This window comes from Callithrix jacchus, chromosome 9 (assembly GCF_049354715.1).
Source record: "Callithrix jacchus isolate 240 chromosome 9, calJac240_pri, whole genome shotgun sequence".
NCBI lineage: Eukaryota > Metazoa > Chordata > Mammalia > Primates > Cebidae > Callithrix > Callithrix jacchus.
Genome location: NC_133510.1, coordinates 3,941,927 through 3,956,187, shown reverse-complemented (window position 1 = coordinate 3,956,187; position 14,261 = coordinate 3,941,927). Strand labels below are relative to the sequence as shown.

General features: G+C 42.5%; 1 protein-coding gene across 5 annotated transcripts in view; it reads left to right on the top strand.

Annotated features, from left to right (window-relative positions):
• The window catches only part of AEBP2 (AE binding protein 2), a 115,144-nt gene that overhangs the window by 72,347 nt on the left and 28,536 nt on the right, over positions 1-14,261 (top strand). For 2 of the 5 annotated variants that reach the window (XM_035255196.3, XM_035255197.3), the window contains exon 9: positions 118-2,285. The exons of 1 other annotated variant lie outside the window; for it this stretch is intronic. In XM_035255196.3, coding sequence (XP_035111087.1) covers positions 118-163 — 46 coding nt within the window. In that variant the 3' untranslated portion in view covers positions 164-2,285. Of the gene's footprint in view, positions 1-117; positions 2,286-3,762; positions 12,606-14,261 lie in introns of those variants that run through there. 2 more of the 5 variants (XR_008473585.2, XM_035255195.3) reach the window with 2 other exon arrangements.

Sequence of the window (14,261 nt, the reverse complement as noted above, 5' to 3'; positions counted from 1 at the left end):
TTTATTGATTTGAAGTCATATTAGGAAGTATTTAGACAATGAAAATTATCAAGAGATAATTTACTTTTCAATTATGATAAATAGATGTGATTGGTTGCCATTTGTGTTCTTTTGCAGAACTCTGATAAGAAAAGTGTTCAATTTGTATTTAAGCAAACAGTGAACGACGTTTGCAATCAACTAAAAATTCGTCTATCGAATTAGGGCTGAGAATTACTGTTAAAGAGTGTTGCAGTATGTCTGGTGGCTCCCTTTGCAGGACTAGGGCTTCCTCATGGGGTACAGTACCTTCATATTTACCTATATAACTAATCTGTTAACGGTTTTTGAAAAACCTTTCAAATTATTTGAACAATCTTCATATTTTCATTTAACCTATATGACTCTAATTTTTTTCTGAGGAAATCATTTGGTTTTTGAGTTGTTTTTTCTTAATGTAAGAAAAATTGTATTTTTTTTACAAGTATCTTCAAACTGAATCTTTTATGCACCAAAGTTGGTTTTGAAAAGGAAAATAAAATCACTTTCTTGCTTGGTAAGCAAGAAGCCATATCGATTTTTTTTAACTTACAGAAATGGAAATATGTGTAACTTGTTAGTATTGTATTAAACAAATGTTGCATAGAGATAATAGAACATTGCTTGTAAATAATTCAGCAGATTTGTAATATATTTTTATATTTTGAAATGTACTGTAGATGTTTTTCTAGAGGCATGGAAGTTAAATGTATATATTATGGTAGAAATAATATTGAAGGCTATGGTAATTCACTAGTGCTGCCAGAGGAATTGTTAATAAAAGCACCTTCTTTAACAATAAATGTCTTTCGCAGACTTAAGGGACTCTGTACTACTGTTAATATCTATCAGAACAAAACAAATTGAACATCCTTCCAGAAAGTCTTTGAGGGAGGACCTATGCCCATAATAGAATTATGGCACTCATTTCCGACAGTGATCATGAAATCAGTTATTTCCTTACTGTTGGAAGGACACGTTGGGAAGTGTGTGGTTATTTGCAGTGAAACTGCAGAAAATACTCCTGATTGAGGAGTTCTCACTTAATACAGTAATATAAAAACCAGCAGTTTTTACACTAAATTTTTTAAAGAAATAATAGACAAAAATATTGAATTAAACCTTTGGTTCCAAAATGGGAAAGGTTCCATGATACATAAATCATTTCTCATTTGCTTTACAAAATTAAAAAATGTAAAAATGATGAGAGACTTTATTCGTGAACAATGGGGTAAAGAGCTATTTACATGAAATGAGTCTTATAAACTTAAATGACGTGCGAAGGAAGGCACCGCCACTGGAAGGCATTCTGGAACGGTTGTTGGTAGGGTATTGTCCGTTTGGTCTATAGCAATGTGATTCTATTTTTGAAAAGCAAAGTGTTTCCTTTGTTTGTTTTCTTTTGCGTAAGCACTTCATCCATTGCTTTATTCTGTATCTGCGAAGTAACCTGCAATCTTTTTTGTTCTTTTTAAAATTTGATTTGTTATGAAATTGCCAAATAGAAGTGTTTCAGATACATAGTTTGTACCTGTATTTTTATTTTATTGCCTTATGTTCTTGTAAGTCATTCTTAATTGACCAATGATTGTAGACCTTGCTTGAGTATTTTTTCTAATAAAACAAAGCAAATCACATATAGCTTCAAATTGTAACAGTTTAATTCAATTTTAAAATGACACCTGAAAAGATACATCTGATATTTTCTAAAGAGCACAGTAAATAAGTTTTTTCATTGTGTAGAAATACTTGGATGTCAAAACCAGATTTCCTGATTCTTGATTAACTACTGAGTATTCAATCACTCATAATTCTTTTGCTGCTTATCTGATGTTGGTTTGATACCATTGATTAACACACCAAAAAGAATGTGGAATTGAAATAAGCTAGATTTATAACTTGTATGTATACATATATACACATAACATCCAATTATGATTGGGTAATAAGTGTGAAAATTTTAATTTGTGGTTTTCATTTATGAATGTCTGGCCATCTGTATTGTTCCTCCTGCCTTCTAGTATGACATATTTGTAATATGACACCTGAGATAAGTCTGTTGTCCAGAATGTATGTATTGCTCAGCACCAAGCCAGCCACAGCTCACAAGCGTGCCCATTTATATGTGTGTTTTCTGTGCCTGCTTTCTCCCTGCATTGGCAGAATTCAGTGGTGAGACCTTAGGTCCTGCAAGCCCCAAATTTTTACTGCAGGTTGGCAATCCCTAATCCAAAAATCTGAAATAAAAAATGCTCCAAAGTCCAAAACTTTCTGAGTGCTGACATCATGCCGCAAGTGGGAAATTCCACCCCAGACCCCGTGACTGGTCGTAGTCAAAGCGTGACTACAACTTCGTTTCACGCATAAAATTATGAAAACTGTCGTATAAAATTACCTTCAGTCTGTGTGTATAAGGCGCATGTGAGATATAAATGAGCTTTACGTTTAGTCTTGGATCCCATTTCTTGAGTCTCATGTATATGCAAATACTCAAAAATTTGAAAACATCCGAAATCTGAAATACTTCTGCTCCCAAGCATTTCGGATAAGGGATACTCAGCCTGTCTCTGGTCCTTTAAGAAAAAGGTTTTGGTTCCTTTGTCTAGCTGACAAAAAGTTTAGAAACATAAACCTAGACCACGCAACTTGCATTTTAATGTGTACTGTTGATCTCGTTAATAAGCCAGTACATTAAATTTTAGTGGAAGATTTAATGTATTTTACAGTAAATATTGCTGTATCAGGTACCTACAACGAATGGTGGTTTTTGGAAGCTTTTACATTGGGTTTTTAAATAGTTATTAATAGTCCTTCATTGCATCAGTTGTGTTTCTGTATTTATTTTACTAAGAACTAAATGATATTTTGTATGTCAGGTTGTGTTTGAACTATAAGGCACATCTGCTTTATCTAAAAGAATCTTGAGGTGGAAAATAGTGTAAAATTTAAAATTTTTTATATTTCTGATAAACTTTTTATATATAAATGTTACCGAAAGTTCTAATAAACTTTTTACATATAAATGTTACCTAAAAATGCTCTACTAAAGATCTTTGTATTTTAATAAGTGCTCCACTAACAATCTTTGGTATTTTTAGTGGAGCATTTTTTAAACTAGTGTACAATTTAAAATTTCTTATTTCTAATAAACTTTTTATATATACATGTTGCCTAAAATAAATACGTTTGCTGATTTTTTTTTTTAAGATTAGAATATTTAGGCCGGGTGCGGTGGCTCAAGCCTGTAATCCCAGCACTTTGGGAGGCCGAGGCGGGTGGATGACGAGGTCAAGAGATCGAGACCATCCTGGTCAACATGGTGAAACCCCGTCTCTACTAAAAATACAAAAATTAGCTGGGCATGGTGGCGCGTGCCTGTAATCCCAGCTACTCAGGAGGCTGAGGCAGGAGAATTGCCTGAACCCAGGAGGCGGAGGTTGCGGTGAGCAGAGATCGCGCCATTGCACTCCAGCCTGGGTAACAACAGCAAAACTTCGTCTCACAAAAAAAAAAAAAAAAAAAAGATTAGAATATTTAAAAAATTTAATGGTTATGAGGCTCTGTAGCTTTAAACTATTACAGTCGTAAAATGTATTCTTATTTTTATCTGAAAAAACTGACGTTGCATAATTTATTGAATCAAGTTTGCATGGTATAACACATGGTTCTGTTAATCTGAAAATTAGGAAGGATTTGTAAGCAGGTTAGAGCAGGAATTGCAACCCAGATTTTTTTTTTCCCTAGGTCAGAATTATTTTCACGGTACCAAACTGCTGCTCACAGAGTGAGAACATGAACGTGCACTGTGACACCACTACAAAGTTGTGTCCAGTGTTTCTGCCACAGCCAGTGCCTAGCATGATCATCCATGGCACAGAATAGTCTCTAAATTACTTGTTAAATGAGTATCATAGGTGAGTAATTCTTATAGTACAATAGTTTGGAAAATTACAGTGATAAACGGTAGTAGGGTTGAAGTGACCTGGCTTAAGCCACATTTTGTGACGTCAGATACCATTTCATAAGAACCTTATTTACCAGATGCAGTGGCTCTTGCCTGTAATCCCAACTACTTGGAAGGTAAGCAGGGAGGATTGCTTGAGGCCGGGAGTTTGAGGATACGGTGAGGACCCCCCTCCTCCACCCCGCCTTTTTACTTTTTAAGATGGTGTCTTGCTCTGTTGCCAAGGCTGGAGTACAGTGTCACGATCTCAGCTCACTGCATGCAGCCTCCCGCTTCCAGGTTGAAGTGATTATTGTGCCTCAGCCTCCCAGGTAGCTGGGACTACACGTGCGTGCCACCATGCCCAGCTAATTTTTGTATTTTGTAGTAAAGATGGGGTTTCGCCATGTTGGCCAGGCAGGGCTTGAACTCCCTACCTCAAGTGAGTCTCCTGCCTCGGCCTCCCAGAGTGCTGGGATTACAGGCATGAGCCACCGTGCCTGACCCCTCCGCCCCCCTCTTTAAAAAACAACAGCAAAAAAATGACCTAATAAAAGGAACTATGCTTCAGTTTGTTTAAATATTCTTAGTGTGTAGGGTTATTGATGTCATATTTTTACATGTTTGGATGTCATATTTTGGCTTACTTAATTTTTTAAAATGTTCTTTTGTTTGTTTGTATTTTGAGATGGAGTCTCTGTTGCCCAGGCTGCAGTGCAGTGGCTTGGTCTCGGCTCACCGAAACCTCCGCCTCCCTGGTTCAAGCAATTCTCCTGCCTCAGCTTCCCGAGTAGCAGGGATCACAGGTGCCCGCCCTCATGCCGGGCTAATATTTGTATTTTTAGTAGAGATGAGATTTCACCATGTTGGCCAGGCTGGTCTTGAGCTCTTGACCTCATGATCCACCCTCTTCAGCCTCCCAAAGTGCCGGGATTATAGGCAGGAGCCATTGTGCCCAGCCCAGAATTCTGTTTTATGTTACAAATAACAATTATTTTTTGAGACAGATTCTTGCTCTGTTGCTCCGGCTGTAGTGCAGAGGTGGGATCTTAGCTCACTGCAGCTTCATTCCGACACTTTGGGTTCAAGTGATCCTGTGGTCTTGGCATCCTGAGTAGCTAGGGCTCCAGGCCGGCACCGCCACGTTGGCTGCCTTTTGAATGTATTGCCCAGGCTTGGTCTTTTAACTCCTGGGATTACAGGTGTGAGCCACTGAACTTGGCCCATTTTTTAAAAAAACTAGTTTGAAGGAATTACCCAATTTTGATTTCTTGGTTTTTGAGATGTAGTCTCTCTGTCACCAAGGCTGGAGCCCAGTGGCGTGATCTCAGCTCACTGCAATCTCCACCTCTCCTGGGTTCAAGCGTTTCTCCTGCCGCAGCCTCCCGAGTAGCTGGGATTACAGGCGTGCACCACCACACTTTTTAGTAGAGCCAGGGTTTCACCATGTTGGCCAAGCTGGTCTCAAACTCCTGACCTCGTGATCTGCCCACCTCAGCCTCCCGAAGTGCTGAGATTACAGGAGTAAGCCAACGCACCTGGCCGGTCTTCTCCCCTCCCACCAACTCTCCCCTCCTTTTTCCTTCTTTCTCGTCTTACTCTTGCCCAGGCCGGAGTGCAGAGGCACGATCTTGGCTCACTGCAACCTCTGCTTCCTAGGTTCAAGCAATTCTCTTGCCTCTCCTCCCGAGTAGCTGGGTTTACAGGCATGTTTCACCACACCCAGCTGATTTTTGTCTTTTTAGTAGAGCCTGGGTTTTGCCAGGATGGTCCTGAACTCCTGACCTCAGGTGGTTCGCCTCCCTCGGCCTCTCAAAGTGCTGGGATTACAGGTGTGAGCCACCACGCCTGGCCTGGTTCCTTTATTTGAATGTTTTTCCTTGATCCTAGAGCGTTGCTGCCCTCAGAGAACCTTTTTTCCTCTGTAGTGTTCATAGGCTTCTGCTAAAAAAATTACATTTTGCGAGACCTGCGAGTTTATGATGAAATTGCAGCGGACTTACATATTTCTGTTGAAAGCTTTCACGAATCTATTTATATTTGGATGCCCCATGGGTCTTGTGTATACATAATTATTACATTTTGGGGACCCTTTTTTTGTTAGAAAAACAGTATTTTTAGAGAAAGGTGTGTAGCTAGGGAATAGTAATAGATTGTGAAACTGATAGCTTCTCTTGAGAGCTGGGCTCAGAGCAAGTAATGTAGGACAGACGCCATCGAGCTTTGCAGGTGAGTGGGTTATCAGGTTCCCAGCTCGTGTCCTCTTGAATTTCATAAATTAAGAGAGAACCTAGTTACTGTTTTTAGTGCCCATGTAGCAAGCGCCAGTCTTTGTAGACGTTAGCTTATTTAAATTTCGGTCTCTTGTTTTCATATGTGGCCTCCCCAAACCTGAAAGATCTGATTTCTTTTTAAATGTAATTTCAGAAGTCAGCGGTTGTTTCAGAATTTGTCCTAAGGATCAATAGTATCTTTTAAAGTAACTTTTAATATTGTTGTAATGACCAGATTGAAGAATTTATAAATACAGAAAGCAGGAACAAAATGGCAGTCTTTACCTTCAACTGACCTCAGCTTCCTGATCTCCTGATTAATATTTTTTTTGTGTGCTTTTTAAAATTGTTACACATTCAGTTCTGTGATTTGATGTTTTTTTTGGAGACAATCTTGCTCAGTCGCCCAGGCTGGAGTGCAGTGCTGCGATGGCCTGCTGTACCCTCCGCCTCCTGGGTTCACAAAATTCGTACTCAGCCTCCAGCATCCCAAGTACCTGGGACTACAGGCATGGATTTCACCTTTTTTACTTACCGCATTCACATAGATCTTTTTTTTTTTTTTTTGGAGACAGTCTGTCACTTAGGCTGGAGTGCAGTAGCATGAATAGGACTCATGCAGACTCCACCTCCCTCATTGAAGCGATTCTTGTGTCTCAGCCTCCCATGCTTCGGCTAGGATTACAGGCATGTGCCACCACGTCCAGCTAATTTTTGTATTTTTGGTAGAGATGAGGTTTCATCATGTTGGCCAGGCTGGTCTTGAACTCCTGACCTCAGGTGATCAGCGACCAGCCCGCTTTGGCCTCCCAAAGTGCTGGGATTAAAGGGGTGAGCCACCATGCCTGGCCTGAAATATACTTTGAATGATATTTGTATACTTTGATTTCCTGGAAGACATTGTTAACCGACTTAAAGAATTTTGTTCATTGTAAATTGTGAGTTGTGTGCATTATAAGCTTTCGCACTGCCAAAATGTTTTCCTTAGGAGGTGGTACCAACGTGAGCTTCCATCGACTGAGTGTGAATATTGTTGCTCATGCTGTGTTGATACTTAAATATTATTCTGGTCAGTCTAACGTGGGCAAGCGGCATAAGTATCTTTCAAGCCATTTCAGTTGTACAGTTAGATGAGTTTTGGTTGCTGTATATGTAATCACCAAAGAACATTTCCGTCACCTTTCATAGGTTCCACCCTGCTTCCTTTCTTCCATCCTCAGCTCCAGGCAACCACTGATGTGCGTGGCACTACAGCAGTTGCGTTTTCTAGCATTTTATATAAGTGGAATCATGCAGTGTGTACCCTTTGGTGTATGTTTTCCAGCATAAATGATTCTGAAAGGCATCAGTAATACTGTAATAAATATTTGCATTTTTTACTTCTCCAGTGCTACTGAACATAGTTTTTCTGTCGTTTTTTATTGTTTATACTTGATATTGGAGACGCTAAAAATTATCTAAAGTCTCTGAATTCAGATTGCCCTTTAAGATTTACTAAATAAATAAAAAAGACTTTTTGTTCTAGAGTATTGGTTGGGCAGCATTAAAGACATCAAGGCAGTTCGATAAAATGAATTTTTGACTGTTTAATCAGTTTTTTTTTTTTTTTGAGACGGAGTTTCACTCTTGTTACTGAGGCTGGAGTGAAATGGCGCGATCTCGGCTCACCGTAACCTCCGCCTCCTGGGTTCAGGCAATTCTCCTGCCTCAGCCTCCGGAGTAGCTGGGACTCCAGGCACCCGCCACCATGCCCAGCTAATTTTGTGTATTTTTAGTAGAGACGGGGTTTCACCACGTTGACCAGGATGGTCTCGATCTCTTGACCTCGTGATCCACCCGCCTCGGCCTCCCAAAGTGCTGGGATTACAGGCGTGAGCCACCGCGCCCGGCTAATCAGTTTCAATTTAAATCCGTTTTTTAAAGGTATATTGCTTATGATGGGGGTCTTTATGTTTTCATGTGCTGGAGACATTAAAACAAGTATAATTTATTGCTGTTGTAGTAGCAATGATATTAGGTCAACTTTTAGCCTCCAAAATAAAAATCATATTAATAGAAGGCAAAAATCTTACAGGACTTAGAAATACATTTAAAGACTTTCCAAAAAGACAACCCTCAAACTACCCAAATGGTATCAAGTGAAATATACATAGAAAATTATACCCATTCAGTATCAGGCGCTGCAAATTGCAAGGCCCTGCTCCCGATGCTGCAGATTTAGCAGTGAAGAAAACCAGCAATTCTGATCTCACAGATCTTAGAATTGTGTGTATGGGGGATGGCGGGCAATATGCAAGTGAGTGAAACACGGTGTAAATGCTGTGAAGAAAACGTGGGGAGAGGGAAGTGAATTTGTGATAGAAATTAAGCGGGGTGCTTGGTAAGCAGGGCCTTACTGAGCAGCCCTGAAGGAGCCGAGGGAGAACACATGCGGGTACCTGAGAGGAGAGGATCCTCATCTGAGAGAACAGCAAACATAAAGGCCCTGAAGCAAGAGCGTTCGTTAAAATGCTTTTTACTTGCTGTTCTCTTAGACTGTCCCAAGTGTGCTTCCAGGTGCTGGAGACACTGCGCCGAACAAAACATTAAAAAATAATCCCACCTTTTTAGGCCTTAACATTTCATCATGCTTGGTGTGTTTGTAATGCTGAGGTGGAGGTGAAGAGATTTCGAGGGCATGGAAAGCCTTAGGAGGGTTTTTTGTTTGTTTGGAGACAGAGTTTTGCCCTTGTCACCCAGGCTGGAGTGCAGTGGCGTGATCTCAGCTCACTGCAACCTCTGCCTCCCAGGTTCACGCAGTTCTCCTGCCTCAGCTCCCCAGTAGCTAGGATTACAGGTGCCCACTGCTGCGTTTGGCTGATTTTTGTATTTTTAGTACAGACGCGGTTTTGCCATGTTGGCCAGGCCGGTCTCTAACTCCTGTCCTGAGATCCACCCACCGTGGCCTCTCAAAGTCCTGGGATTACAGGCCAGGCCGGTCTCTAACTCCTGACCTGAGATCCACCCACTGTGGCCTCTCAAAGTGCTGGGATTACAGGCCAGGCCGGTCTCTAACTCCTGTCCTGAGATCCACCCACCGTGGCCTCTCAAAAGTCCTGGGATTACAGGCCAGGCCGGTCTCTGACTCCTGACCTGAGATCCACCCACTGGCTGTGGCCTCTCAAAGTGCTGGGATTACAGGCCAGGCCGGTCTCTAACTCCTGTCCTGAGATCCACCCGCCTTGGCCTCTCAAAGTGCTGGGATTACAGGCCAGGCCCGTCTCTAACTCCTGACCTTAGATCCACCCGCCGTGGCCTCTCAAAAGTGCTGGGATTACAGGTGAGGCCCGTCTCTAGCTCCTGACCTGAGATCCACCTGCTGTGGCCTCTCAAAAGTGCTAGGCCGGTCTCTAACTCCTGACCTGAGATCCACCCGCCTTGGCCTCTCAAAGTGCTGGGATTACAGGCCAGGCCCGTCTCTAACTCCTGACCTTAGATCCACCCGCCGTGGCCTCTCAAAAGTGCTGGGATTACAGGTGAGGCCCGTCTCTAACTCCTGACCTGAGATCCACCCGCCTTGGCCTCTCAAAGTGCTGGGATTACAGGCCAGGCCCGTCTCTAACTCCTGACCTTAGATCCACCCGCCGTGGCCTCTCAAAAGTGCTGGGATTACAGGCGAGGCCCGTCTCTAACTCCTGACCTGAGATCCACCCACCTTGGCCTCTCAAAGTCCTGGGATTACAGGCCAGGCCCGTCTCTAACTCCTGACCTTAGATCCACCTGCTGTGGCCTCTCAAAGTGCTGGGATTACAGGCGGGAGCCACTGTACCCGGCTGAGGGTGGTGAGGAAAGAAAGGTTTCGATCTGAATTAACCTCTGAAGAATTAACTGATAGGAGCAAAGGCAGAAATGGGAGGAGCAATTAAAAGGCTCTTTAAAAAATCAATGGCTTGAACCAGAATGAATGATGGTAAACATTGGTTGGTTTTGCTGTGAACCTAAAACTTCTATAAAGAACAAAGTCCATTAAAAAAGCGATTGGGATTTGGATTCTCATTTGAAGGTAGATTTGTTGATAGTGTGGTTTGGCATGACAGAGTCAGGGTGGACTCCAGTGTTTTTGGCCTAAACTACTGGTAGGATGGAACTGCTGTGAGATAGTGACGCCAAGGACTGCAGTGTCCAGCAGGGTTGCGGAGGGATGAGTTTCCGAATTCAGCTTTAACGTTTTATTAGACACCCAAGTGGGGGGCGTCGTGAGTCAGAGACTCACATATGATGGGAACGATGTCGGGAACGCTGAGGATGTAATGTACTTTTGAAACCTGTGGTAAGTCATTACACATGCAGGAAGGTAAGTTTATCATTTCACCTCCAGTGCACAGTTCATTCAGTGGGTGTCAGCTTATGCAAGAGCCGGATGCTGGACACTTAGCTGCAAGCAGTAGGGATTAATCTTAGACCTAGTAGAAATATACTTTTGATAAGCTTATCAACCGCCAGGTGGTGGTCAGGAATGATTGGTACATGGTCCAAGTTCTGGTGATTTAAAGAAAAAAAGGAACGGAAGGAAAACTGCTTAGCTTTAAATGCCAGGTTCAGTCAGCCATTTTACCAGGAGCAGTGGGTCATGCCTGTAATCCCAGCACTTTGCGAGGCCGAGACGGCTGGATCTCTTGAGGTCAGGAGTTTGAGACCAGCCTGGCCAACATGGTGAAACCCTGTCTCTACTAAAAAATACAAAAAGCAGCCAGACATGGTGGCTTGTGCCCGTAATCCCAGCAACTGGGGAGGCTGAGGCAGGAAGAGCACTTGAACCCAGGCGTGAGCTAGACCACCTCACTGCCCTCCAGCTGGGGCGAGTAACGTGGGTTAGGTAGCATTACCATTGTCAGCCGGAATAATACCGCTAGTGAACGTTTGTCCAACACCAGGTGCTAGACTCTTCTAGGTTACCTCAGCTGTATTAATTTCTTTAATCCTCCCGAAAACTCTGAGGCTTGTATTCCGTCGTCCTCATTTTATGGCGGGAGAGTCAGGTGTAGAGATGTAATATGACATTCTTGAGATCACATTTGGAATAGTCTTCAGGAGAATTTGTGGATGATATCCCAGAGGAAGTGATTTTGCAAATGGCGTAGGAAGAATAAAATTTGCAAGAGGAAACAGCAAGTGCAAAAAAAAAAAAGTTTACTACAATTTTATGAATTTTTAGTACCCAGCATATACTTGGTACTTGGGATAAAAATGAGTAAGGTGTTCTGTCCACCCCTTCCAGATTTGGGCATAGGAGGAGCATAGTGACAGCGTAATTTCTATACAGTGTGGAGTGCCCTGCTGGAGGTACGCCTGAGGACCCAGCCCCGGAGCATTTGGGCAGGCTCCCCTCAGAGGTGATCTTTCAAGTAGTACGTGGGACTCAGTGACGGAGAGTAGTGGAGGGGAAGATGGAGGCACTTAAGACGGGATTTCTGTGTGCTGCAGAGTAGAACAGCCTTATGTTTAGGTGATGGCCAGGAGTGGGGGGAGCTAAGTCTGAAGAGGTAGGGAGGACCAGTTGTTGAGGGCTTGTGTTCCATGAGCTAGAACTTGGCTTTATGTGAAAGATTTACTAAGATAACTTTTGATGAACCTATGTGAGCGGTGATGGGGAGATTAGCCCAAAGGCTGCTGCTCAGCCCTGCTCCCAGTGAGGGAAAAACAAAATAAATCACTTCAAAAACATTCAAGACTTACTGAAAAGTAAGATTTGAAAACATTAGAATTCATTACTGGGGGAATTAATGTGTTTTGTTTTGTTTTCTTCTGTTCTTAAAATATGTTACCCATTAAATCAATTCCAACTTCTTTGGGTATGATGGGCTACTTTAACTCAGGAAGGTGGTGGTCTTTAAGTGCCTATGTTTTCTTCCTTTATTTCTTCTCTTTTCACAGTTGAACATATTTCATCTTAGAGAATTTTGGTTTTTTATCTCCTGCCTCACTGGTTATTTCTTTAGAGATACAGGATGGGCTGGACACGGTGGTTCATGCCTATAATCCCAGCTCTTTGGGAGGCCAAGGCAGGTAAATCACCTGAGGTCAGGAGTTTGAGACCAGCCTGACCAACATGGCGAAACCCCGACTCTACTAAAAATACAAAAAACTAGCCGGATGTGGTGGCGCATGCTTGCAATCTCAGGTACTCGGGAGGCTGAGGCAGGAGAATCGCTTGAAGCCGGGAGGCGGAGGTTGCAGTGAGCTGAGATCATGCCATTTGCACTCCAGCCTGGGTAACGGAACAAGACTTTGTCTCAAAAAAAAAACTTAAAAATGTGTGTGTGTGTGTGTGTGTGTGTGTGACACACACACCGGATGGCCCACTTTCCCCTAAATGGATCTTTTGTGTCTATTAAAGAAGTGAACGTAGGAGAATGTCGACTCCAGCAATATGACAAGTTAGGCCGTCCTCAATGTCCTTCTTAGCTTACGTTGATGTTGCCCTGGAGAATGACGGTGGTGATGGCGTTTGTGGCTGTGTGTATGCCTGTGTGTGTGTGGGGGGGGGGGGGGCGTGGAGTGCAACGGGATGGTGAGCCGGTCTTGATGGTTTGGGCACAAGTCTTAGTTTCCACCATCCACTGAGGATGTAGGAGATCAAGATGGCCTAGATGAGTTGGGGAATTAGAAATGAGACCTGTGCACCGGGTAGAACTCCTGAAGGGAGTTGGATGAGCTCAGAGGATTAGTTCAGTCTGCTTAAATGTGGTCTGAATGGGAAGAATGAGTACAGATAGGCCTGGAGAGCCAAGATGGAGAGGGAATGAAAATGAGTTAATGTTTATATTGAATTAACATGTGACCACATGTTTGTGGAAGAGGTTTATGGAAATGGTTTTTGGTTTGTGGAGAAATTTTTCTGTAAAGAGGTATTGGAAATACCTCTGTCACAGCTGCGAATTACTAAGGAAATTTAAAAAAAATGTAACTGACATTTAAAATTTTAATTTTGTTGCTGTGTTTCTACCTAGGAAGCAGAAAGCATCTCCTGTTACCACTCTTATCCCCAAGGAAGGGCCCAGCATTGTGTCTTAAAGGTTTGAGCAGTTGTACAACCTGTTTTTACTTCTCAGCCCCAGTGGAAAAAGTGTTGGGTTTTGTGTTTCAAGCCCACCGTGGGGCCCAAAGTGGATCACACAGAGAATAAGAGGATGGGGAGGCAGGGTTGGTTGGAGGCTTATTCTTGGAAGACGCTCCCTTGATGTTGGGAAGGGTGGTGAAGACCTGTATCCATTGGCCTGCGGCCCCCATAATCATGTGTATGAAAATGACTGTTGGAAGCCTGTGGAGGGTGGACATGGAAGGCCTTGGTTTTGAGGATGTTTCTGAATATCTCTCTATAGAGCCTGAGATCGGAAGAGGAAGGGATAGCTGGGACTGCATCTCAGAGACCCCTGACGTGATGTTGGGCAGTGCTTCTGGTGTCTTCAGGTGCAGGAGAAACAATGGTAGCCATGAATCCACCACAGTCCCCTATTTTCCAAGCACGACGTAACTCCCCGAATTCTTATATGATCCTGGACAAACAGTTGGGATGACCTTATCCCAAGTAACGAGAGGGAGAACCCCTTCTTTTAAACCATGTTAAATGGAATGTTCCGTTAACCCTTCTAGCTAAGGGTACGTTGGGACCAAAGCTAATTTGACTAATCAAAATAAGAAATGAAACATGATCTTATTACCAAATACCATGAAGCAAATTCCTACCTACTCACGTTTGGATAATTAAAACTATGGGAGTCAAATGAAAACTGTTTTGCAAATGACACCTTCCAAAGCACTTTGCTTTTGAAGTATTTTTTTAAATGATTAATTTCTCTCATTCTGTCTCTAAGAAAAGAAATCCCATTCACAAATATATAACATATTCATTAATGTTCAGCCTTATAGTAAAACCAAATTACTGTGGTCTCTTTTTTGAAATCTGCCTTTTTTTTTTTTTTTGAGACAAAGTCTCACTCTGTTGCCCAGGTCGGAGTACAGTGGCATTGTCTCAGCTCACTGCAAGC